Genomic DNA, 26,355 nt, shown 5'->3' with positions numbered 1-26,355 from the left:
TGGTGCAAATGGTATAGCTGACACTTTTAAAGGCTTAATTACTTACCTAAGTGCGTATTGCTGCAAATATAGTAGGTTACCAGATAGCTATCTATTTTTTAATTACAGCATCAGCCTTGGAGTCTGAAACTATAGGAAAGAGGTGTATAGGTGTGTGACTCATTTTATTAGGGTGGAACCAGTAAATAGCGTGAGAAGTATTTTCATTAATTAAAGATGATAACAGTAGAAATGGCAGGAGGACACTCTCAGCGAAGCAGGTTCTGATGTCCTGTTCAGTCGGTGCTTTATAATTACAGGTGCTGCATTCATAGCAAAAGATGAAAATGTAATGACTGCAGGAAACACGAGCGAGTACCTGGGTAGATTGGGGAGGTGGTGTGTGGAATCCAGACATGATATTTTTATTGCATTTGTGGACAACCTCTGGCATGGTGGGTTCTGAGCAACTACTGCTTAAAAGCATGGGATGTGTCAAGAATGCGTTGCATTAAGTTCCGTACAAATGTAAAGAAAAATGAGTCCTCTGAAGAGCAGATAATCTTCAGCCTTATTTGCTGATAGACACCAGCCAGAGAGATCATTGTGTTTCCACAGAGCTACTCTGATTTCCATGAAACTCTTGTCTGGAGGTCGCACGTGGACACGACAATCCATGTGTGAGTTACCAGCAGGTAGAACATGAACCTTGAAATATAATATGCGTACTGGCAGGGAAGCAGTGTATCCCAGATATCGCTGCATTTTGTTGCTATTCCTTTTTTTAATGTAATGGATTTTGAGTGTATGATGGGACAGGATAAGAGAGCAGGCAGCCATGCAAATGAGTCCATGGATTCAATTTGCTTGAAGTTATGGCTTTAAAACATAGTTGCTAACGCTGTAAACAGCGTTGAGGGCAGAGATTCCAGTTAACCATGTTGTTGGTGTTGTATTCTGGTGACAAGAGGCCTTTTTTATATGTAACAAAGAGGCTGAAGAGTTCTTTAGGCTGGTGAAAGCTATAGGAGGAACAGACATGAGAAAAAGCCTATGTGGGCTTCAGTGTTGGTCATCTGACATTATTTACGTTTTGGTACCACCTTTAGACTTTGAAATGCAAATATAATGTTTGCCTCAGAGTCTTACAATCTAAATAGGCAAAACAAATGGGAAACATGCATAAAAAATTGACTTGCCCAGTGTCACGCATTCTAAGAGTGGCAGAGGTAAGGAGAAAGAGCCTTCGTATATGGATGTCATTTACCTGGACATAGTCCCTCCCATTATCCTTCTCTCTAAATTAGAAGGATATGGATTTGATGGGCAGACTGTTCAGTGGATAAGGAATTGGCTGGATGGTCACATCCAGAGGGTAGTGGTCAATGGCTCAATGTCCAGATGGAGAACAGTGACGAGTGGAGTCCCTCAGGGGTCCGTACTGGGGCCAGTGCTGTTCAATATCTTCATCAATGACATAGCGGGATCGAGTGCACCCTCAGCAAGTTTGCAGGTGACACCAAGCTGAGCGGTGCAGTGACACGCCTGAGGGACGCGATGCCATCCAGAGGGACCTGGACAGGCTGGAGAAATGGGCCTGTGTGAACCTCATGAGGTTCAACAAGGCCAAGTGCAAGGTCCTGCACCTGGGTCGGGGCAATCCCTGGTATCAATACAGGCTGGGGGATGAAGGGATGGAGAGCAGCCCTGAGGAGAGAAGGACTTGGGGGTGCTGATAGATGAAAAGCTGGACATGGGCCAGCAATGTGCTCTCGCAGCCCAGAAAGCCAGCCGTACCCTGGGCTGCATCAAAAGCAGCGTGGGCAGCAGGGCGAGGGAGGGGATTCTGCCCCTCTGCTCCGCTCTGGGGAGACCCCCCTGGAGCCCTGCGTCCAGCTCGGGGGTCCTCAGCACAGGAAGGACATGGAGCTGTTGGAGCGGGGCCAGAGGAGGGACACAAATGATCAGAGGGTGGAACAGCTCTGCTGTGAGGAAAGGCTGGGAGAGCTGGGGTTGTTCAGCCTGGAGAAGAGAAGGCTGCAAGGAGACCTTATTGCGGCCTTTCAGTACTTAAAGGGGGCTTGTGAGAAAGATGAGGACAGACTTTTTAGCAGGGCCTGTTGTGATAGGACAAGGGGTAATGGTTTTAAACTAAAAGAGGGTAGATTCAGACTAGGCATAAGGAACAAATTTTTTACGATGAGGGTGGTGGAACACTGGAATGGGTTGCCCAGAGAGGTGGTGGATGCCCCATCCTTGGAAACATTTGAGGCCAGGCTGGACGGGGCTCTGAGCAACCTGATCTGGTTGTAGATGTCCCTGCCAATTGCAGGGGGGGATGGACTAGGTGTCCTTTAAAGGTCCCTTCCATCCCAAACCCTTCTGTGATTCTATGATATTAAGTTGGCATTCCTGTCTCAATGTGCTGGAACACAATTGCGATCATTTAACATCACCTCTCTGTCCTGTATATAAAAAGCACGCATCATAGCAGTTTAAGTGCTGGGAAACACCAGAAGTCTATTTTTTGTCTGTGAGGTTTTTCTGAAATAATGTCCTGAGGTGAAGACCCCAAATCTTGAGACACTTAAACCTTGGCAGTGCAAAGTACTGGAGAATTTGTTCCATGGGTCTAATCTTGTAGTGTCATATGGTGCCAGTTTCTCAGATATTTTTAGTTAAATACAGCTTGTATGGTAGATTCAATTGAGTACATTTCAGAAAGCTTACTGAGCTCATTGTTTTCAGGCTATCACTAGCTTAAAATTGTCCCTTTTTTCCTGTAGGATAACAAGACAACACAGTTTCGGCATGTCCAACAAATGACTTATAGCCTGATAGAATGGCGGTCACAGATACTGTCTGGAACTCTTCCCAAAGATGAGCTAGCTGAGCTCAAGAAGAAAGTCACTGCTAAGATTGACTATGGCAACAGGTAAACTCCAAACTATGTCTTGAGGGCACGGGAGAATCTGAAATCCCAGTAAAGGCTCTAGATGGCTATTAATACAAAGCGGTGTAAATGACCACGCAGAGGGAACACTGAACTAGGCTTTACATTTTTCCTTGGAAAAGGGGATAATTACAGCTTTCAGTCCCCATCAGAATGTGACTAGCCTGGCAGGTGGGCATGTAGCGGTTGGTTCTTCATATGCCAGCAATCTCTTTGACTTGGCAGGAAACCTTACCTGTCTTAATTCTGCAGAAATGCTGGCACATGATGGTATTTCCCACAGAGTACAATTTGTGCCTGGCTTGCTGGAGCCAGGATTTGGATGCTGGTTATGAACTAAACTGCTTTATCAGCAACTGAGTAATACAGTTCTATAGGCCACCAAAACTCCACCTTTCATTGGTTTGTACAGAACAGGGATTGTCTCCAGAACTCATTTATCTGCCTGTCAGACTTGATCAGGTCAAATAAGTCAATTAAGAAGAAAGCTTATGGCAAAGAATAATAATTAGCCATAATCCATAAGCTTGATAGATACACATACCTTTTTTAAAAAAAAAAAAAAAAAAAAAAAAAAAAACAACAAGAGAGAACAAAGAAGATGTCATCTTAGAATTAAGTTACCTGACTAATTATTTTTCCCTTTAATGGGAAAATGGGGAGTGAGGGGTAAGTATTTCAGGACAGGAAAACTAGCAATGTGATTGTTACAAGGAATGGAGTTGGTGTGCATTGGTGCTTGGTGCAGTTCACAGTTTGATCTGTGGTTTGTGCTCTTTCAGTCACCTTTGCTTCTTAAATATTGTGTTGCTTCTTTCGTCCTCATGACTTGCATGCTACTCAGGATCCTAGGTTTGGACCTGGTTGTACGAGATGACAATGGGAACATCTTGGACCCAGACGAAACTAGCACAATCTCTCTCTTCAAGTCCCATGAAACTGCATCCAAAAGGATTGATGAAAGAATCCAGGAAGAGAAGGTACATCTCTTGTCACTGGCTTTGTCCTCTTCAAGTAACTAGTACCCACTGTATTTGTGCATTACTCTTTGGCAGCAGAACTAAATTCTTCTGTGTTTGTTTTTAATGGGAGTACTCTCCTTCTTTGCAGTCCCTGCAACAGACTTTGGACCTCCGAGGGCAGCCAATATTCAACACAACACATACATATAGCCTGTATGTAAACTTCAAGAATTTTGTCTGCAATATTGGGGAAGATGCAGAGCTGTTAATGAGCCTCTATGATCCTGATCTCTCCAAATTCATCAGGTAGGGGTTTTTTTTGTAGCTGCATAACCAATTTAGTCATCACTGTGGTCATTCTAAAAAAGCCAATAGAGGTTAGAAAGGAAGATCCAGCAGATAAGTTTTAAAGCTCTGTTGGTTGCTGCTGCAGTGGTGATTTGGAAGGGGGTTATTTAATTTCAGATGAGATAGGAAGTCAAGGTTCTGAGTCCATGCACTCTCCTTCTTAAAGCTGGGCATTTCTGTGATACGTTAGTCAAAATCCCAGATTGTCTCTTTACGTTCTTAAATTTTCCTACTGTTGTCACTAGGCTTGATGCATTTGATTAATTGCTTCCCATTAAATCATGTATATGCATGATGTTTGCTGTCAAGTCAGTGCAAATTCACACCTAAGAGTTGGGCATCTTGTATAGGAGAAGATATGAAGAACTTTATCAAGGAAGCATGTACGTGTCAGGCACCCTCTGCCTCCATCATTGAAGCTTATCAGGTGTGGACATGCAGTCAGAGTTACATAGGGAAGTAACTGAGAGTACTCATTCACATCGTGCCTGCCTTCTGCCTTCACTGAAATGAGTCATTTCAGAATCGCTTTGGGATAGAAGATTTTGGCAGAATTTTTCACATATTCCTAAAAGATTAAAATGCTTTTGAGCTTTTGCCAGGTAATGGGAATGTCAGGTGTTGATATTTTTTTTTTTTTTTTTTCCCCTCCTTTATTTGCAGTGAAAATTACCTGGTTCGTTGGGGCAGTAATGGAATGCCTAAAGAAATTGAGAAACTAAATAACCTTCACGCAGTCTTTACGGTAAGTTATTGTATTTACAGCCTGGAAATTCTTCCCCATGCTGCAGACATCTGAGTTTTGGGTTCTTTCCCTCTCCCCATGCAGCAGGGAGGGGTCACAAGTGGCATTTTGGGGTGTTTTCATGGACACTTAAGATGTTATAGGCAGCCTCAGAGGAATGCTGCTGAAAAGGTATTTTTTTCGTATGTCAGTCCAAAGCATTAGTAAAGGTGTATTATTTTGCGATAGTACTGTCAGTGGCTGTTGCTCGCCCGTGCATTTCTGAAAATCCTAATAAACACTTCTCTGTTGGAGCCTAACTGTACCCAAAATCTAAGCTTGAGATCATAGTTGTTTGTTTTTCAGTTCATTGCTTTGCTGATTGGTTTCTGTGTTGGAGTTTATTTGCAACAAGATGTTAATCGAAGAACTGCACATGAATGGAATAACTTCTGACAAGTAGCAAAGGTGGCACAAACTACCTGCCTCGTCATCAGGATCTAGTACTTTGGCAATTAACATCCTTTACTCTCCTTCCAGTACTGTTGCTGGGGTGTGTTATCAAAGAGTAATGGGATGTTTAGAAATTGCTGTGTGGAAATTGCTAGTGTTTTTGTAGGTTTTTGTTGTTGGGTTTTTTTTCTGTTTGGGTTTTTTAGTTTGTTTTTTTTTTCCTTAGGGCTCAAAGGGAGCAGGTTTTACTTTCTAAAAAATAATAGATTTCCTCTTACATGTGTGTACAATCTAACAAAAAAGTCTTACTCTCTCTGTCGTCTTCTCTTCCATTCATAAAACAGATTGATACAACTTTATTTTAATTAATTTCTAGGATTTAAGCAGTTCTGACTTGATCAGACCAAAAATCAGCTTGGTGTGTCAGATTGTGAGGGTGGGGCATATGGAGCTGAAAGATGGGAAGAAACATACCTGTGGACTCCGGAGGCCCTTTGGTGTGGCAGGTATGACAAATTCCATCAATGGAGAAAATAGCACGGCCCAGTGACTGGGACAGTGGGCTAGGAATTGGGAAATATATGCTGTATGTCAGCAAAGCCTACTAATCTCTTAGTGTCAGCATCTCTGGCTTCAAAATGGAGATTCTGATACTGAGCTGCATATAGTACCTCTTTAAGACCTTTTAATGAAAGTTGTATATGAAGGTGAAACCCTGTTACTGTTCACTTTTTGTTTTGTCACCGCCTAAAAAGATAAGACACTGCCATCAGTGTAGTAGGCTTTTCAGATCTTTATCAAAGAGGGGTTTTCTCCTCATGACTAATGGGGTAAAGCTGGAGTTTTTAAAGGAGCCTTGGTGAATGAGACATCCAATTCCTGTTCAGTTCCTGTGATCTCTTGTGAAGAGACTTGCTTGAAGTTTGTGGTGAAAAACAATTTAAAAATAATCAGCATTTGAAATCTAAGTGTAATTTCTTTGCCTTGAAATGCCTGCGTCCCACCTGTTTATTGTCAGAGAGTATATTCACATTCACTATCATAGGCTGAATCAATGAAAAGGTGCATTTTAAAAAGTTAAGATGAGAGTGGTGCTCTCTGTTGCTGTCATGAGTGGCATTGGTCCAAAATAAGCAACTGTTGTTTCCATTCTGATAGGGGAAAGCTCTCTCTGTATTCTTTAGCAACTTGGCAAAACTATGTGATGAACTTGTGTCATTGCAGTGATGGACATCACTGATATCATACACGGAAAGGTGGATGATGAGGAAAAGCAACATTTTATTCCATTTCAGCAGTAAGTACTGGACTTCAGAGTTCATCACATCTGGCTTATTTAAAGCAGTTGTCCTTTGGAGAAGGACGAATTTGTATGGGAGCCTGGCAGTGTACCAAGGTCTCTACAAATAGATTAGCTTATGGCAGTAGTCAGCTCTTTGAAGGAAAAGATTTTTGTCAGTCCTCTGAAGCCTTTGTTCCCTTGATTTACAGTCTGTATGACAGCCTAAATTGCTTAGGGAGTTTTGGCAATGCAGCTGAAATTGCTAGGTACCCATTATCATCTGAGGTAAGAAAGAAGAGCACAGTGCAAAATAATGTTGTGGGGTCTGAGGGATGTGACCTTCAAAAGCATTACGGGGTTGAGAGGCAAGATTTTCAGAAAGACCTGAGCACAGAGAACGCAACTCCTCCTTGTCACTGTTGTGCAGGACCCTTGCGTATTGTCTGCCTCTTAACTTTCCAGATTACCTTCTAAGGGTGAGTCAGAGGACAATAGGAAAGGGATTTCTCCCTCTTTCTGGGAAAGAAATTCAAGCCCAAATGTCTTTTGCGTTCCCGTATTGCTAGTTAGACTTGTGTGTTCTGCCTGCTCTCTGCTCTTTCGGCACATTACAGTAACTAAAATGAAGCTTGTTTGGGTAGACTTAGCCGTGTTGTTACAGTCCTAAATATAGCAATCCATTTGGTGTAGCCGTATGCTATTACAAGGTATTTTCAGGGGAGATTGTGTGGGGCTTTGTTTCCCTCCCACCTTTTCAGGGCCTGGAAGGCTGGAAAGAAGGATGTCTTTTCCTTTGCAAAATAATGTTAGTCTGCTACCTTCCCCCCCACCTCATTTTGCTTCTGTTCTAATGAGGCTAAGTTTACATCCAAACCTGAACACCTCTACAAGGATGGGGAGACTGTGGAGACCTCGTTTTGTGTATGCTTTGGTTCATTATTGAGGGTGTGGGTACAGGAGTGAAGTCGGGTTCAAGATCCAAAGCTCAATACGCGTGTTTGTGACTAGGGATAGGTTCATCACTTGTGTTCTCACAGCAGTCATTAGTTATGTTAACGTATCCCTAGTTAATCTACATAGTCTCTTAGGGGCGGCTCTGAGGCACACCTGAAGACAGGGCTCAGCTCATCTGATGGGAGCACGAGGCTCTGTGCTGAGCTGTTCCTGCATGCTAGCCCGTAGCTGGACTTGTTCTCACAGGTCGGCAAGGCAGTCGGTCTGTGGATGGAAAACAAGGACAAAGTAGAGCCGGCTATGTTTATGGTTGTCCTGTAGGCTGCTTTTTCAGTATGATACAAATGTAGTCATGGAGTCTTTGGGTCAATGTTACTTATCCTAAGCGTGAGTAGCACTGTGATGTATTTCCTAGTTTGAGAGTTTAAATGTATTTCCATTGGGTTTGTGCAGGTGAAAAAGAAAAAAAAAATTCCCATGGAATCCTTTAAAAAAAAAAAAAAGTCTTTGGAAAACAGTCAGCTGTTGGCCAGCCCTCTTCTTGCAGAGCACATGTTTGATGTTAGTCTGTCTGCTTCCCAGTCTCTATTGTTGTTCTTCTCAGGATTGCCATGGAAACATACATCAGACAGAGACAGCTAATCATGTCCCCACTGATAACTTCTCATGTGATTGGAGAAAATGAGCCCCTCACTTCTGTCTTCAACAAAGTCATCGCTGCAAAGGAAGTAAATCATAAAGGGCAAGGTACAGCAGTCGGGCGAGAAGCTAATGTAAAAACCTGGTGCGGGGAAGGGTTCCCCGTGCTTACAAAGGAAAATAAATAACCTGTTGAAAGTCCAGAGATCAAGCCGTACTGGAGTTTGCTACCTTCCCTGAGCCAAACGTGTGGTCTTTGTAATGGCTGTCTGTCATCCCAGCACATTGGGAGCTAAAAAAAAAATCAAAACAGGAGCTGTTCTTATGTGAAAAGAACTTCTCTAGCTGTGACTTATTTAGCAAATAATGTGATATTTTTAAGAGAAACCTGTTTATATGGACATAAAATATTTTTAAGTGAATATGGCTGATTGCATATTCTAAATGGCTTTTTAAACTGCATTACTCAGGATTCTTCTGCTCTTGCTTGTGTGTCTGGCCTTACTCAAATACACGAGCGGATTCATCTCAGAAAGTTTATATTTTACTTCAGAGAATCTACCCTGTAAGGTCTTCTCCAGCGTTAGGGAGAGAGAGAACTGGGCCAACTGAGAACCAGCTTGGGATATTTAAGGCGTTGTTGCATGGAGATCACATGAAGAAACGGTTCCTCTTAAGCACAGGCTTAAATTTCATGGGTTTGTACTTTCTTTTTTTTTTTCTTTTCAGTAGACAAGTGTTACCTTTCTTTTCTTAGGTCTTTGGGTCTCCCTGAAACTGCTTCCTGGCGATCTAGTGCAGGTTCAAAAGGATTTTTCCCACCTTGTAGACAGATCCACTGCTGTGGCTCGCAAAATGGGATTCCCTGAGATAATCCTTCCTGGTAGGTACCATATGCCTCCACGCTTCTGTGGAGCGAAAGAGCCAGATGAAATTCTAGAATTTCTGCTATAAACAGATTTATCTTAAAGCCATCAGAAAATTTGTTTTCATTTTTCGTGAAACATCCAGCCAGTCTTTTATTTTTTTTGTCAAAGAAGTTGAAAATGTAAGTTTCCTTTCTTGTCCTGAAAAATGATAGCGCGTGTACTTTTTGGAGGAAAATTTCTGCTTCGTCCAAGAGACATTTTTGTTGCCTATAGGTTTGACCCTGCTTTATTTAATCCATTCAAAGTGGATTTAGCCCTATAGAGCTCATTGCATTAAAAAAAAAAAAAAGTTATGTAAAGACAGAGGTTTAAAAAAAGGGAGAATGGTACATTTTTAAAGACTTTTTGTATAATTTGAGATGAAGATGAAATGGTGTGATGTTGGGTGTCATTAATTACCTACTATCAGTAAAGGCTAAGAAGAAGAAAAGGATAAGGTGGTACCCAAGGATGTTAAATGTTAACCTGTATAACCGTCTGTATGAGAAAAACAACTCATTAAGCACTATGAATTTTAGGTGATGTTCGAAATGATATCTATGTCACCCTGATACAAGGGGAGTTTGACAAAGGGAAGAAGAAGACTCCCAAGAATGTAGAAGTCACCATGTCTGTACATGATGAAGATGGAAATCTCCAAGAGGTATGATGGCCTTTGCAGGAGGTCACAGGGCTGTGTGTTTGCTAGATGATAGCTCCGGTCCGTAGGATCTTATTTATCAACTCTATGCAAGGACTGTGTGATAATGAACAAGAGCTATTATAGGTGATCTCAGTGACCAAATTTGAATACTCACTGACTTTTTTTTTTTTTTTTTACATTAATAAGAGATGTGAGCAAATCTTTAAAGATTCTGTAAAACTTTCAAAGAGGTGACACACGTTGCGTTCCTTTGGCTGTGAGGCATAGACTTTGAGTAACTGACAGTTACATGCTTTGAAAATTTCTGACCTAAGATACTTTTTGCTTTCATTCTAGACCTTACCTTTCCCTTTTCCCTCCTCCCCTTGTCTTTTTGTCCAAAGAAAGCTATCCATCCTGGTGCTGGTTATGAAGGTGTCTCCGAATATAAGTCTGTTGTTTATTATCAGGTCAAGCAACCTTGCTGGTATGAAACTGTAAAGGTAAGAGTGTAATTTACAGTCTTGCTTCCGTTGTGTAGAAAATGGAACTAATTTAAAATCAGTAGGTGCATCAGTATCAGAATGTCCTGTAAACTGACTGGAACTCAGGAAAAAAAGGAGAGCCTACCACCTTTGGAAGAAGGGGCAGGCAACTCAGGAGGACTACAAGGATGTTGTGAGGTTATGCAGGGAGAAGATTAGAAAGGTGAAGGCCCAGCTAGAATTTAAACTGGCCACTGCCATTAAAGACAACAAAAAATGTTTCTACAAATATATCAGCGACAAAAGGAGGGCCAAGGAGAATCTCTCTCCTTTGTTGGGTGTGAAGGGATACATTGCCACAAAGGATGAAGAGAAGGCTGAGGTACTTAATGCCTTCTTTGCCTCAGACTTTAATAGTGAGACTGGTCATCCTCGCGGTTTTCAGGCCCCCGAGCTGGGAGATGGAGATAGGATGCAGAATTAAGTCCCAGTTGTCGAAGAGGTGGCAGTCACCGACCTGCTCCTCCACCTGGATGCTCACAAGTCCATGGGGCCAGACAGGATCCACCCAAGGATACTGAGGGAGCTGGCAGAGGATCTTGCCAAGCCACTTTCCATCATTTATCAGCAGTCCTGGTCAACCGGGGAGGTCCCAGATGACTGGAAGTTAGCAAATGTGACGCCCCTCTACAAGAAGGATCAGAAAGAGGATCCGAGGAACTACAGGCCTGTCAGCCTGACCTCGGTGCCAGGAAAGGTCATGGAGCAGATCATCTTGAGTGCCGTTACGTGGCACGTGCGGGACAACCGAGGGATTGGGCCCAGCCAGCACGGGTTTATGAAAGGGAGGTCCTGCTTCACTAACCTGGTCTCCTTCTGACAAGGTGACACGCTTAGTGGATGAGGGGAAAGCTGTGGATGTTGTCTACCTGGACTTCAGTAAAGCCTTTGACAGTGTCTCCCACAGCATTCTCCTGGAGAAGCTGGCTGTTCATGGCTTGGATAAGCGCACTCTGCGCTGGGTTAAAAACTGGCTGGACGGGCGAGCCCAGAGAGTGGTGGTGAATGGAGTCAAATCCAGTTGGCGACCAGTCACGAGTGGTGTTCCCCAGGGCTCAGTGTTGGGGCGAATCCTGTTCAGTATCTCTATTGATGATCTGGATGAGGGGATCGAGGGCACCCTCAGTAAGTTTGCAGATGACACCAAGTTGGGTGGAAGTGTTGATCTGCTGGAGGGTAGGAAGGCCCTACAGAGGGACCTGGACAGGCTGGATCAATGGGCCGGGGCCAACTGCATGAGATTCAACAAGGCTCAGTGCTGGGTCCTGCACTTGGGTCACAACAACCCCAGGCAATGCTACAGGCTGGGGGAGGAGTGGCTGGAGAGCTGCCTGGCTGAAGAGGACCTGGGGGTGTTGGTTGACAGCTGCCTGAACATGAGCCAGCCGTGTGCTCAGGTAGCCAAGAGGGCCAATGGCATCCTGGCTTGCATCAGGAATAGTGTGGCCAGCAGGAGCAGGGAGGTGATAGTGCCCCTGTACTTGGCACTGGTGAGGCTGCACCTCGAGTACTGTGTTCAGTTTTGGGCCCCTCACTACAAGAAGGACATGGAGGTGCTGGAGCGTGTCCAAAGAAGGGCAACGAAGTTGGTGAAGGGTCTGGAGCACAAGTTGTATGAGGAGCAGCTGAGGGAACTGGGGTTGTTTAGCCTGGAGAAGAGGAGGCTGAGGGGAGACCTTATTGCTCTCTACAGTTCCCTGAAAGGAGGCTGTAGCGAGGTGGGGGTCGGTCTCTTCTCCCTAGTAACAAGCGATAGGATGAGAGGAAATGGCCTCAAGCTGCGCCAGGGGAAGTTCAGGTTGGATATTAGGAAAAACTTCTTCACTGAAGGGGTAGTCAGGCCCTGGCCCAGGCTGCCCAGGGAAGTGGTTGAGTCTCCATCCCTGAAGGTATTTAAAAGACGGGTGGACGTGGTGCTTGAGGACATGGTTTAGTGGTGGACTTGGCAGTGCTAGGTTAACGGTTGGACTTGATGATCTTAAGGGTCTTTTCCAACTTTAATGATTCTGTGATTCTATGACTGGAGATAGAGAATGCTGGTGCTGCGGTTTTCATTGTGTTATCGTGTGCAGGTGTCCATTGCAATAGAAGAAGTCAGTCGTTGCCATTTAAGATTCACTTTCCGTCATCGGTCATCACAGGAATGTAAGTATCAGAAACGAAGATCTGCAGGAGTACTGTACTCTTCCTACCCTCATTGAGATTTTCTGAGTATCCGCCAAAGGTGTAGCGCTTGCATTTCTACTTATTTCCAGTGTTGTGGATTTTCTTGCAAGCAAAGAAAAAGAATTCAAACTTTTTACAGCCTTAAAAAAGGTTTGGTGCTGGTTTTGTTCCAAAACTGAAATTAGATAGGGAACAACGTTAGCCCCCTTGAAAGACAGTTGTCAACGCTTATTGATGCTTTGGCTTCTCAGTGTATGGTGGTGTTTTTAATTTATTTCAGGGTCTTCACAAAATTCAGTGCAAGGCCTGGTGGACTTCTACTGGTCTTCCTATAGGAGGATTTCTAATTAGGTTAATGAAAGGCTAATGAGAAAGTTAGAGCCGGAAGTTTCATCAAATGACTTAAGAGCCCTGAAACAAGATCAATAACGTGAGACTAAGCCCTTCAAAGGCTCTCAAAAAAAATTCTCTCAAGGTACATGGGAGATGCAGTGACATACTTCCACATCCACACCTCACAAGTAGATTTGCAAAATCCCAACCAAAATATCTATACAATTTTATATATGTCCATCTAGCAGCACAATTAACCACCAAAATTGTGTGGCAAGAGATGCTTTAGGTTTCTGTGTAGTTGCAGATACCTACTAAGTGCCTTGAGATGAGGGGGAAAGAAAGAGAGCTCTTTCTACTGTGGATCACAGTTTGCTAGCTCCATCACATCATTGTGTGATGCTATTAAATAAAGAAGCTGCATGTAGTTAGAGAGCTGCATTATGGGTAGCATGGGCATAAACAAGACTATTCCTAATAAAGATTGTTCTTTCTGTTTACAGCTAGGGATAAGTCTGAGAGAGCTTTTGGCGTGGGCTTTGTGAAGTTGATGAATGCAGATGGAACAACACTGCAAGATGGCAAACACAATTTGATTGTTTACAAGGTAGCTTGGGCATTTGCAGTTTTCACTTTTGTTTAACTAATCAAAACTCTTGGCTGACTTTTTTCCTAGCAATGTAAACGTCATCATTGCAGCAATTTTTAGTAATTTTTCTAGGATAATAGGACAGTAACTTTTTTTTAAATAAGGCACTCTCAGCTCTGCTTTCACTAATGGGTTTTCTGAGTGCAAGTACACAGATCTGTTACATCCTTGTACGTCTCTGTATAGAGCGTTTTTCCTCATCGTTCACCTAGATGGCATGCAACAAACAGGCCTGGTGAACACTTGCTTTGGAGGATCAGTGTGTGATGGGAAGAGAGACCTGGTGCCTTTAGTCACAGTAAGAGGAAAAAAATAATGAATTGCAGCAGAAAGCTATGAAGTGAGAAAGCCTCCTAAACTCTGTGGCGTGAATCACTCTGAAAAGAGCTTAGTTCATTGGTAGTATGGGCAACATCTGTTCCCTAAAGTTAGAGGCCCAAAATGGACAATGTGAGTAAACAACTATAGACGTGAAAAGGTGTTTAAAGCCCTCTCGGGCTGTCACTGTGTTGAAGTGTGTCTGCAGATGAGAACTGCAAGAGGTCAGATGAGGTGTGTTCAGTGTGAGATAACCATTGTCTTGGCTGTGTTCAACCAACAGGGTGATAACAAGAAAATGGAAGATGCTAAATGCTATTTAACTCTTCCTTGTACCAAAACGGAGATGGAGGAGAAGGAGGCCCCCTCGGGGAAAAATCTGCACCATCTAGCCAACTTTACACCCACTAAAGATAGTACAAAAGACAGCTTCCAGATTGCCACTTTGATCTGCTCCACCAAACTTACCCAGAATGGTAGGTCTTGCCTTAGCAGCCTAGCGGTGTCATGCTGTATATTTGAAGTGAAGAGGGCACTTTCCTTATGCAAATTTTTTGGCATTGCAGCATGTGTGGACATGGTGCTTTAGCTTTAATCTTGCTGTTTCATGTGTCAGTGGCAGCCCAATCCCAACATTGTTGGCATCGTGTTGCCTTTACAAGCTACAAAGATGTTTACGAAGCCACGAGAGACCATGTCACATGAATATTTTATCCAAACTACCAGTGTTAAATCCAACAGGTTTGTCGGCATGTATAGAAATGGTACCTGTCTGTGACAGTGTATATGTGTTTTCAGAATCCTTTATGTTTAAGGTTAATTATCTTCTGTCCTCTGCCTGTTAAGAATGTCGCAATTGGAACTGAACTGTTCAGCATGCTGTTATGCAGTAACTCTGCTTTGCGTGCTGCCAAAGTGGTCAAAATGAAGGATGATGTATATATGTGAATGAATACAGTACGTGCTGGTAAATGATGTGAGATTTCTGGTAGCTCTGGAAGGCTCTTGGTATAACGTACTTTCTGACTTTGGGAAAGAATGTGAAAATGACACCAGCTGTGGCTTCATCAAGGTGTACCTGTGTAGCTGCTGGGAGATGGGTATGAGCTGTTGTTCTGCTTGCAGTTTGAGCTTGGCCAGTTAGCTTAAGTTAAACACCATCCTGATACATCCACGTGCATGAGGAGTGAATCCGACTTTCATTATCCTGTCTGACGTGCAGGCGAAGCACGTTTGCATCTTTCTGCTCTCCTGCATGTAACCCCTGTTTCTGAATGTGGCATTCTTTACCAAGGCTGTTAAGTTTCACATGTATTCTTATATCTGAAGGTAGTAAATTAATTTAGTTTCAGAATGGAGATGATGTACATATTTCATTAACATGGAAGATGTGTATGAAACCTGCTAGACTTCTTTGAACGCCTCAACTGTAGTTTGTAACTAAACTTGAGGTCCTGGGATGTCCCAGAACTATGATAAACAGCTCTGCAGCTTAATGTAATTTATACAAGAGGTTTCAATTTTAACTTTAAGAACAATCTCCAAGAGGCTGCTCTAAAGTAAACACAAGCATTAGTAAGAAAAGTCATGCACTCTTAATAACATTCCTAGCTTGAGATACCTTCTCTTGAGTGAATGAGAAGCCTGCAAAATTGTCTACCAAATGCCTTGCGTTATCAAATTACACTGAGGTTTCCATTTATAGCAAAACTTAACTTTCTTGCCAAGACAAAAGAACCATCGCAAGGTAATATTCTATACGTCAGTGTGACTTTTCCTTGTAAGCCGATTCTAAAAATAACCTCTAGTACTTGTTCTGTATTGTTCTTCAGCCATTAAGTCAGCTGTGTTGTTGTAATCTGTTTCTAACATCTTGCTGATGTTCTCTCCTTGCTAGTTGACCTGCTGGGTTTGTTGAACTGGCGTTCTAACTCTCAGAACATAGCTCACAACCTAAGGAAGCTAATGGAGGTGGAAGGAGGAGAAATTGTAAAGGTATGCATAGAGACTTGAGTCTCCTTGTTATGCAAACACTTCTGTACGTTCTTGATGTTGACCTCGAAGGGTTGTAATTGTGTTGAACCCAAAAGCTCTCTATATAGGCTAGGAGAGCTGGTTTAGCTGCTGAGCAACAGGAGAACAAAAAGTATGCTTTGCCCCAAGCTCTCCTTAGTGGAATTCACCAGAATTACAAAGTTAAATGTTGCCAGGATTGGGGAGATAGTGGTGACTTTATTTTCCCCTGCATCCTTATGAAATAGAAGATACATTCAAAGCCTAACTTAATTTTCAGTAGTGGCTCTGGGCCTCCTTTGTGGATAGGGACTTGCTGTGGATCTAGGAACAGAGTGCAGAGAAGGCTTAAAGAGCTTATAATCAGAGTACCATGGGGAATAGACCTGAAATGTGCTGAAGCACCACAGAAAATAGTCGTCTGGAGGATTTAGGAGGTAAGACTTCCCGTAGTTCCAAGTGGGGATCTTTTGGGATTACGCAAGGTCATGGTTTTACTTAACTGCTGAACAACTGAAGTAAATGCTGTGTCGTTGCAAACCAGTCTTTACGTAAAATGTTATGCCTTAGTACAGTGTATGTGGTTGGTTTGGCCTAGTGCAAGCTTAAACTGTATGGACGGAATTAAGTGTCTTGAATAGGTCTCTTGCTAGGTAAACACACAAAACAGAAAAAGTGAGGCCATTTAGAGCTGATAAGACAAGATCCTCCTTGCTGTAGTGAGGGAGAATAGTGTGATGATTATGACAAGCATGTGAATGAATACAGGACTAAGATCCCTTTTAAAATGTTCTTTCATGTACAGCTTTTACAGTTCAACTGAGCTAGGTTGGAGGGGGAAAAATGATCCAAAAGAGTAGGCTCGTCTGCAGGATTCCGGAAGTAGTAGTCTTTTCCCGCCTTTTTACTATTTTATTTTTTCCCCTCTAGTTTTTGCAAGACACCCTTGATGCACTTTTCAACATAATGATGGAAATGTCAGAAAATGAAACCTATGACTTCCTTGTGTTTGATGCACTGGTTAGTGAGTCTTTTTTTTTTTTGTGTGTGTGTGTGTGTGCATTGAGAGTATTTGTTTTTCAGCCACATTTTCAGTCTGTTCCTGGTGGCTTCCTTTAGATGAGTGATTGGTATTTTGCGCTGAGAAATAAACTATATTTAAACACTTCTTAAAGGCATTTTCAGGAGCTAGGACTGAGATATGCATTGAGCTTTTTAGTGACCACAGTGAGAACAGTAATAACTGTTTACATAATTTATAGTAATTTCCTCAAAAAACTTCTTGCATTAAGGCTATTTACAAAAGAGAAAAGCTGTATTATCTGTCTGAAGCACAGAGTGAAATGATTTGTTCAGGGTCATGACGGAGGAGGATTTGTGGCTGTGGTGGGGATAGAACCTATGCACCCTAAATCCTAGCCTGGTACTTAGGCAGTAGGGATGATTGCTCCTCTGAACCTTTATAGAAGGATTGTAATGACTGAGCAAAAGACTCCGCAAGGATTATTCTGCATCTTTGGAGAGGCTGCTTAGTAGGTTTGTTAAAGGCACTGAATTTGGTGTGCAGTAACAAAGTTGTGTGCTTCATGCTGGCCAGCAAATATGTAATTGACAGTTCAGAGAGAAATGTGAAGTCAGATGTATCCAGCTGGCATTGGTGGGGGGAGTGCATATAGGGGGACAGAATGTCCTGGCTCTGGTACATGTTATTGTAGTAACAGGACTGAGTGTTTGCTATGAGTATGAATGATCAGAATCTCAAGTTCTAGCTTGAAAAGCATCGTTTCTTAGCTTTGAAAAACGGCCTTCAGCAGGTCTGTGCCTATTTGACCTGTGCTATGACAGTGTCACACAAAGACTGTAAGTAGTGCTGCTTCCTGTATCACTGTTGTTGCTTTGTGGAGTAGCTCCCTTTCTCTCTAAGATTTCCTATCTAAACGCTGCTATGGCCTACCTTCCCTCTGAGCAATGATGTAGTCACACACCCCACGGTATTTAGTCACTGTTAGAATATGAACAACACTATCTGTAGCATTAATGCTATTAGAGAAACAAACAAACAAAAACCATGACCCAGCAAAATAAATGACATGCAATTAGAGACTGAGTTATGTTTGTGCGTGTTAGAGGTTGTGCGGCTCTGTACATCTGTTTGCTTTTGAATTTTTGGCAGGTATTTATTATTTCTTTGATCGGAGACATCAAGTTCCAGCATTTCAACCCTGTACTTGAAACTTATATTTATAAGCACTTCAGCGCAACCCTGGCATACGTGTAAGTACTGGTCACCACAAACCCACAAGCTGTCATTCAGGCAGTGTCTCACTGTTAATTTTGGCAAACTACACTAACGTGATAAAGGCAGCATAGACCAGATGACTGTTCCGCCCTATTCTTCTCTGCTTTCAGGAGAGAAAGAAACCCTGTAATTACTCTTACCCTGTAAAAAGTTTCTATTTTAAGAATTTTTTCTGTAAGGAAAAGAGACTGCTATCATGGAAAATCCTGTATCAGACTGTGGTTCAGACTATCTTTGTAGTCCTCTGTGTGTGTTTGTGCTATACAAGCCTCTTCATGTTTTTCAGCCTGATTTCCTATTGAACACAGGTTCGTGCAGTCAGTCAGTGTACATCTCTCCCGTATAACTTTCGAGTGCTTTGGTCTAGTATTGCTGCTAAAAGGTTGGTGGGGGCAGGGGGGTAGGGGTGGTGGTTACAGGTATATGCAGAAGGCAACGGAAAGTATCGTAAGTCGGTATGTGGGAGGGTGGTGGAAATTGAAAGAACACAAATTCGTAAGAAATCTGGTCTGATAGGTATTGCTGCTCGTGGAACTGTTTTGTCTTGCCAGTATCTGCCTCAACCTTTTCAATCCACCCTACCCCAGAATTACTTTGAGCAGAAGAAAATTCTAGATGGTCTGTATACTTTGTACTCTGTGCTATTTTAGGGGTATGTTTGAACGGGGTCACGGGGAGCAGAAGCAGAACCGTACATGGCTGAAATAATAGGAGCGACATTGTGGTTGATGGTAGCAGAGATAAGAATGGTGTTCACCTCCACTGTCTACCTACATCCAGGCAGGTTGAGGAGGCCACAGACTTCAGAAAAGGGCTAAATGTCATGGTGGGGTTTAAACATGTCGATTACATGAGATTACACTTACATATTGAAATTCTCTCACATAGACTGTCATGTGTTTAGAAGAAATTTGCAATTCTTCACATTTGGATGTGTGTGTACGGACAGCGGGAGTAATTCTGTTTCCCTGTAATGTTTTTATCTGCGGAACTCAAAGCAGTTTTAAAAAATTCAGCTCACAATCATTAGCCCTATTTTATCAGGGAAGGAAAAAGCTGATGCGCAGAATTTATTTAGGTACATGTGAAAACTTAGTCCTTTCAGTCAACCTGTTGACTTCATGCGCTTAAAAATAAGGCAGTTGTTTAGGTGCTATAGCTAGTCATGGCTTACGTGCCCAAGGATACCCAGGAAGTTGGTGGAGAAGCCAGGAATAACACCCACATCTCTTGACTTCCCAGCTCCTTGATCTAGTGCCCCTCAACCCAAAGGTCATTACCTCATGGTAACAAGCAACTAAAAAGTTAAAACTGGAGCCAATATGGAGGGCAAAACCAGAAACCAAACTCCTTTTCCCCTCTCAAAATCTCTTGTTATTTTTACCGATACGCATGAATTCCTAGTCCTGAGTATTCAGCCTCTTTTGATGGCTGTCAACCTAAAGATAATTCTGTGAGGAAACATGATTTCACAAAGCTCTGAAGTCCCTGCCTCCTGCCGCCTTCTTCCCTGCCCTGGCCACATGATCACTGCTTGCATATGATTTCCTTTCCTTCTTCCCTGTAACCTATGGAAGAATCATCATTCTTATCTCTCTTCACTATAAATAAACTTCTTTGTCTGATTAATGAGCACACTGTATCTTAGCTTTGTTGTTCCCTTGCCTTTCTTTCCAGCTTAGCTTGACAACGTGGTATCTGCGTAATGCCAAGTGGACTATAATATTATATAGTCTCCTTGGCGTGCTCCACGTGCCAGAATTTGGCAAAGCAGGGGATTGGATGCTGGCAGTGTGGCAAGTAGAGCAAGCAAGTGCAAAAGCTCTTGTATACTTGGCTATCACTCTCACACTACTTTGGGTGCTGTGAGTTGTTTAATGAAGAGGATTTTGCCTGAATATTAACTGCTGGAACACTCGCAGAAGATCCTGATCTGCTTTGGCAGAGACTAGATAGCAAATACGCATAATGTGTTTATGCAACTTCTGTCCACAGTTCTCAAAGCATTCGGCAAGTATTGCTTCAGAACTTTGCGCTCCACGCATGAGAATGCGAACATGTGGAGAAGGTGTCAGTCCACTTTCAGTAGTAATGGGTTTTCCAGCTTCCTGTAAACTTCCTTTTAAAGAAGGGAAAAAAACCAAACGGATCAAGAAGTTGGAATTTGTAGACAAATTTGTAGACTTTTCTGAGAATTCATGAACTGGTTATGAAAATCTGGCATCCCGTGAAGCCAAAGACTTCAGAAGGAAATAGGCTGTGAAGAGGAATCCCTGTCTGTTATCTATTTATTAGCCTGTAGCTGCTTTCTGGAATAAGGAAGCTGGACTTACACAGAAACTTAACTGTGTCTATATTTATTCTCCTTTTCATTTTATTTCCATAGGAAACTCACCAAAGTACTGAACTGTTATGTGGGAAATGCTGATGACTCCAGCAAGACAGAATTGCTATTTGCTGCTCTGAAAGCCTTGAAGTACCTATTCCGATTCATTGTTCAGTCACGGATATTGTACCTGAGGTGAGACCAAGGTCATTGCCATCCTTATGTCTCCTTTTGGAAGTCACTGAAGTTGCTTCCAGTCAACACCACTAGAGGGGATATTCTTCAGCATATCCTCTATCCTTGAATTATTAAGAAGAGTGTCTTTCTGCCCTTTGTCTACAGCTGGAGAAAATAAGTTGAGTAAAAATTGAAATACCTAATTTGAAAAAATCCTTTTAGTCACCTGTAACATGCTACAAGCAGCATATGGTAGCACTGAAAAGGAACCTGTTACTAATGAAAAAACAGACAAACAAACATGGAATGACTTCCTCATTTTAAGAAACTTTAAGAAACAAATACACACATGGTTACTTGTTAGGCGAGGTGAGGGTGACACGTTTAGTTAGGATATAGTCAATGACAGTAGTTCTAACATAGCCTCAAAACATGTTTTCAAAGATTGACAGTGAATGTTTGGAGTCCTCTTCTCATGTTCATTCTGGCTTTTTTTGTTTAATACTGAATGAGCTACTTGATTCTTGGAACCCAAGCAGTTTGATGCAATGGCAGTTTAAAAAGTACAGCTTTTCCCTTTTAACAGATTTTAGCAGGAAATTACTGCAGAATCCCCAATGCCGGTTTTACACTCATGTCTTTGTAGGAGGAGATTGCTTTAAGATGTTGTTCCACAGGATAAAATCATATTCATATTTCGGCTACTGTGACACTGTTAGCCTAGATTTATGTGTATAACTAGCTCTTTCTGTTCTTTGTAGGTTTTATGGGAAAAGTGAAGATGGGGATGAATTTAATGATGCAATACGCAAGCTGTTCCTCTCCTTCAATGTCCTCATGGACCGGCCTTTAGAGGAGGCTGTCAAGATTAAGGTATGCGTAATTTGCAGGGAGAGGTAATATCTTTTATTACATCAACTGATACAGTCGCGGGGCAGGGGAGAGGGGACAGAAAAAGGGACAAGCTTTGAGGCACATAAAAACCCATTCAGATGAGTCACACCACCTCTGAATGTCTGTTTTAATGAACTGTGTGTGGCAGGAAAGGAATATTTAAACCCCAAAGTTTATCAAATACAGATGAGAGCTGTGGCTTTGCTGAAAACCCTTCAGCACCTAGGATGAAAGCTAACAACCAATGCAGATGTAATCTACTGCAGTGTGGAAGACACTTCAACTAGTGTAACACCAAGCTTGAGGGTAATGGAGATAGCAATGTTAAACCACTACAAAAATCAATGTAATGCTGGGAACGAAAGTAATGAAAAAACAAATGGTTTCTAAACGTATCTTAGATTTTATACTTGCTTGTTTTTCTGGTGTCAACTAGATTATGAACCTTCTGTTTATGCTCTGAGGAGGAGCAGAGCAGCCATGCAATGAGGCTGCTAAATTGCTGAAGGCAGCGATTTAGATTACTTTCTTTATTTCAGTTCGTCTAGCCAACATGCTTTTCTCTGTTTGAAGGAAAGATTGATTCTAAACTTTTAATTAGGACTTGGGTGATTTAAAGCCCAACTTTGATTCTCACACAGTCAGAGTACCTGCTGGCAGCAATCATAGAACATCATAGACAGACCTTTAGTTGCTATTGCACCTAGTTGTCTGGATGCTACATTTATGAAAGCTGTACTAGTACCTACTTAACTTATTAGTGTGTATGTGGACATGCTAAAGTATGCGGAACACTGAGTCAATTTAACTGACTAGTGCTTTTCATGGCAGGCTATAAGGAGCTTAATCCTGGAACTGCAGAATGTTTGCAAAAACTAAAGAACTTGGCTACACATCCTTCCTCCTTCACCTCTTCCTCTCTGCACTGCAGATGTGTGGTTGCTGGAGGCTCTTTGGATGCATAAATTTGATCTTAAGCCCGTTCTCTACAAGTGTCTGCATATTTGCTCTTGACAAAACCTGGATTTGCCATGTGAGCTGTGGGCATTGTTGTTGAGACTTTACACCCTTTTAGAATGAGCTAGCTGGTGTAACTCCGGTTCCCATGTGGGTTTCATGTCCTTGTCTTTTCTTCTTGCAGGGTGCAGCTTTAAAGTATTTGCCAAGTATCATAAACGATGTCAAACTAGTATTTGACCCTGTTGAGCTCAGGTAACCATATTAAGCTTGTTTGACCTCTAAACCCAGCTTATCTGTTGGGAAGGATTCTGGAAACTTTCCTAAAAGCAGCCACTCTGATTATGACATGATGGTGCTCGTACTGTGCATGAATTTGAGGAAGCGCTTGCAGGGCTTTAAAGGAGGTCAGTTTAGTTCAAAGGGATTTATGCATCGCAACTGCTCTTTCTTAGACACTTTGAGATTTTACTGAAAGCCAAAATTTGAGGACTTGGGAGTGATATGTTGAAATGTTATGCAAGTTTCCACTAGTTCTTAATGATTGCTTCTGAGGTAAACCAAAATGTGTGACAAAGGCTCAGCCTTGGTCAGGAAAACAAATGTTGTATTTATTCAGGAAATTCACAACACTGTGTGGATATCTGTTCTTTGGTGCTCATAGCTTTGCCCAGAACCTCCCAACCATGCCTCCTTGTTCTGACACAAAGAATTTGCTCGTAAGCAGTAGACAGACAGCAAATGTACATGGAATTTAATTTAATGGAATCTCACATTGAAATGAGTCATCACTCTTGATGAAAGGGGCATCTGGAAGGATATGCTCTTGCAATTGTATATAGCAGTATTTCCAGTTTCAGCAGTGGTCTGCTGAAGCTTTGCAAAATTCTGCTTTCATTTTGTATGAAAGTAAGTATGATTATCCTATGCTGGCACTGGAAGGCAGATAGTATTGTCTATTTATAAGCTTTTGTGATACGTCTAGTGTGTCTTGGGTTGCAAGCTTCATTTTAAGAGGTTTAAGCCTGCAGTTTCTGAATACTGTTGAGTTTTACTGAAAGTCCTGTGCTAAGTTTCTTGAAAATAAGTTAGGGCTCCATAGTAATTTGCCTGGACACCACTTGCAGGTAACGTGTCCACACAGTGACAAAACTGCTTGACTTGCCCAGGTGCAGGACAGTGTAAGCGTAGGATGGAATCACATTGGGTGAAAATGCTGATCATCTGCTTGCTTTGTGGTTTGCACGCTAGTGTCCTCTTCAGCAAGTTTATCCAAAGTATTCCCGACAACCAGTTAGTTCGACAGAAGCTAAACTGCATGACCAAGATAGTCGAGAGTGATCTGTTTAAACAGTCTGGTAAGTAGCAAATTCAAGTCTCTGGATTCTGCATGGGGCCACACACCCTTAATAACAAAAATGTCTTTCAAGTTCACATGTCCTTTATGTCAGTCATCAGTGGTTGTCTACCATTAAACCCATCTTTAGAAATATTCCTTGCCGTGGAACAACTGAAACTTTTTTGCTGTTCAGTCTTTATGCAGTGCCTAATACTGTAGGATCCTGATCTAGTGAGTTGATTTAGAAAGAGGCAGAAGGTGAGTGCACGCTATTTGATGCAATACATGTGATTACAGGTAATTTATGACTGTCACTAGTCTGTTAGTGGTAACTCAAGTGGATATAAGCATGTTTTGGTGTCCTAGATAAAGTTATGAGCAGAAAGCTACTGTGTGGTACCCACATATACTGAATTCTGAAGAACTTCTGGAGACGAACAAGACATGGTGCTGTTTCTTTTTTTAGAATGCAGAGATGCTCTTCTGCCACTACTAATAGATCAGCTAAGTGGCCAGTTGGATGACAATTCAAACAAGCCTGACCATGAGGCCTGCTCACAGCTACTTAGCAGTGTTCTTGAAGTCCTGGATCGGAAAGATGTGGTGAGCATGAACTGTCAAGGGTGCAAATTAAGGTTAATTCTTCTTTTGAGAAGTTATGGCAAAGAAATGTTCTCAACGTATGGTTTAAAGAATTACGAAGTTCTGATGTTTATAGAAATTGTGTTGCATTGCTGTATGGTTCTTTGAACCTCTTTGCACATAAAGTAGCTGTGTCTAAAAAGCAGCCATGAAAGGTTGAATTAGTGGTTATCACTACAGTACAAAAAGCAATTACTTTCCTTTCTAGGGACCAAAGTGTTATTCCCAGCTATTTTGGTGGCTTGTTGAATTATTTGGAGCAAGTCATAAAAGTATTTGGTTTCTCATTTTCTCTGCTATGAAATAGGGACAACGATCATTATTCAGTCAGGAGAATACAGTTACTCGCCACATTAATCATGGAAATTGATTCTAAGTTGCTGTGAAAAGAATAGTTTGAACTGAAGAGCTGTTCAGTTTAGCTGTGCCAGGATGAACTAATGAAGCTGGTGTAGATCAATTATGCTAGCTGTCCACCAAGTGTATACCTACAGTATTTTAATCGATTGCTCGTGTGTTTTAAATCTCCTTTTTTGCATCCTCTAATAACAATTAACCACTGTCAGGGCAGTTCTCCCACACAGGGAGCACTCTGTAGAACAGTATACATCAAGAACTGTCTCAAATTTTCCTTATTGCATATCCCCAGGGACCCACTGCTGTCCACATCCAGCTGATCATGGAACGCCTGCTAAGGAGAATAAACCGCACAGTGATTGGAATGAGCAGACAGTCTCCACACATTGTGAGAGCCTTTTACTTGCTTCAGTTATTACTTTACCATTTGTTATAGTGGAATTGATTCTCCTGGGAGATTTCAGTGTGTAGCAGTGGTTTATGAAATCATCTTTCCATTTCCTGCAGGGCTTCTGTGCCACTAGAACATGGCTTTTGGTGGTTTTCTGAGACTGGGTATTAGGATACAAATTGTCCTATTTCAGCAGCAGTTTGAACTGAGTCACAGTTTGCTGCGACTTCAAGTTCCTTTGGGCCCTTGTGCACAGCGAATTTGGTTTCAGTGCAGTTTTTAATACACGAGTCTTTGCTGGAAAAATGCTCTTTTGTCACCTTGGCTGAATAGGATTAAATGCTGAAGGATGAGGCATGTCTAAGGGGCGTTTCTGACTGCTGTGTGGCATCTTAGAAGGTGTAAGCAAGGTGGTGTGTTTTAATTTACCCTGTACTTCATGTACAGAAAGATGGAAAAATCAAGAGCTGGGTGTATATAGCAATGTCTTATTTCTGATAACTCTAAGGTCAAGTTAATGCTATTGCCAGTATGTCAGCCGTGAGAATTACAGTTGGCCGTAGTAAATTTGAAAATCATAGAATCATTTAGGTTGGAAAAGACTCTTAAGATACAATGAAGTGGTTCGTATACATACCTATATTCCATTGTTTTGAGGAGGTGTTTTTCTGGCAAACTGTGATCCCTGGGGAGAAAGAAAGCTATACCCAGACTCCATACTTGAAATTTAGGAAGTCTTGACTGGTTTAGGGTAGAAGACTAAACAGTCTCACAGACTGATGTCAGGACATAGATGAGCAGGATTGTGATCAGTGATATTTGATGAGGCAGAACTGTGAAAGCATATGCCACACTTTGAACTTACAGTGCTTAATACAGGAAAATAATCAAATGTCTTGTTTTTCCTGTTCTAGGGCATTTTTGTGGCCTGCATGACAGCCATCCTGAGGCAGATGGATGATTTCCATTACAACCATTACATCAATACTTTCAAAACCAGGCAGGACATTATTGTAAGTCAGCCTGGCTGGGGGATTAGCTCAGTCCATAAAGAATTACACTCTGCTTCTGAAAGGTCATTTCAAGTTCCTGTATTCAGTTTGG

The 26,355-nt window shown here is 42.1% G+C and overlaps 1 protein-coding gene across 3 annotated transcripts in view; it reads left to right on the top strand.

The window, feature by feature from the left end:
* DOCK5 (dedicator of cytokinesis 5) overlaps positions 1-26,355 on the top strand; it is a 97,799-nt gene that overhangs the window by 29,101 nt on the left and 42,343 nt on the right. For all 3 annotated transcript variants that reach the window (XR_015705993.1, XR_015705994.1, XM_087763117.1), the window contains exons 6-28: positions 2,766-2,914; positions 3,777-3,912; positions 4,043-4,200; positions 4,906-4,987; positions 5,796-5,925; positions 6,644-6,716; positions 8,260-8,402; positions 9,052-9,177; positions 9,742-9,866; positions 10,250-10,348; positions 12,463-12,535; positions 13,393-13,496; positions 14,140-14,332; positions 15,754-15,851; positions 16,800-16,889; positions 18,043-18,143; positions 20,555-20,689; positions 21,433-21,544; positions 22,707-22,777; positions 23,774-23,880; positions 24,328-24,464; positions 25,153-25,248; positions 26,166-26,264. Coding sequence is in view for 1 of the 3 variants with exons in the window: in XM_087763117.1 (XP_087619243.1) it covers positions 2,766-2,914; positions 3,777-3,912; positions 4,043-4,200; positions 4,906-4,987; positions 5,796-5,925; positions 6,644-6,716; positions 8,260-8,402; positions 9,052-9,177; positions 9,742-9,866; positions 10,250-10,348; positions 12,463-12,535; positions 13,393-13,496; positions 14,140-14,332; positions 15,754-15,851; positions 16,800-16,889; positions 18,043-18,143; positions 20,555-20,689; positions 21,433-21,544; positions 22,707-22,777; positions 23,774-23,880; positions 24,328-24,464; positions 25,153-25,248; positions 26,166-26,264 (2,637 nt within the window). In the remaining 2 variants the exon portion in view is untranslated. The remainder of the gene's footprint in view (positions 1-2,765; positions 2,915-3,776; positions 3,913-4,042; positions 4,201-4,905; positions 4,988-5,795; positions 5,926-6,643; positions 6,717-8,259; positions 8,403-9,051; positions 9,178-9,741; positions 9,867-10,249; positions 10,349-12,462; positions 12,536-13,392; positions 13,497-14,139; positions 14,333-15,753; positions 15,852-16,799; positions 16,890-18,042; positions 18,144-20,554; positions 20,690-21,432; positions 21,545-22,706; positions 22,778-23,773; positions 23,881-24,327; positions 24,465-25,152; positions 25,249-26,165; positions 26,265-26,355) is intronic.

The sequence above is a fragment of the Nipponia nippon genome, unplaced genomic scaffold (assembly GCF_047370975.1).
Source record: "Nipponia nippon isolate SJK-2023a ecotype South Korea unplaced genomic scaffold, ASM4737097v1 scaffold_27, whole genome shotgun sequence".
Taxonomy (NCBI): Eukaryota; Metazoa; Chordata; class Aves; order Pelecaniformes; family Threskiornithidae; genus Nipponia; species Nipponia nippon.
The sequence above is the reverse complement of the archived record's forward strand: the minus strand, read 5'-3'. Positions and strand labels throughout refer to the sequence as shown.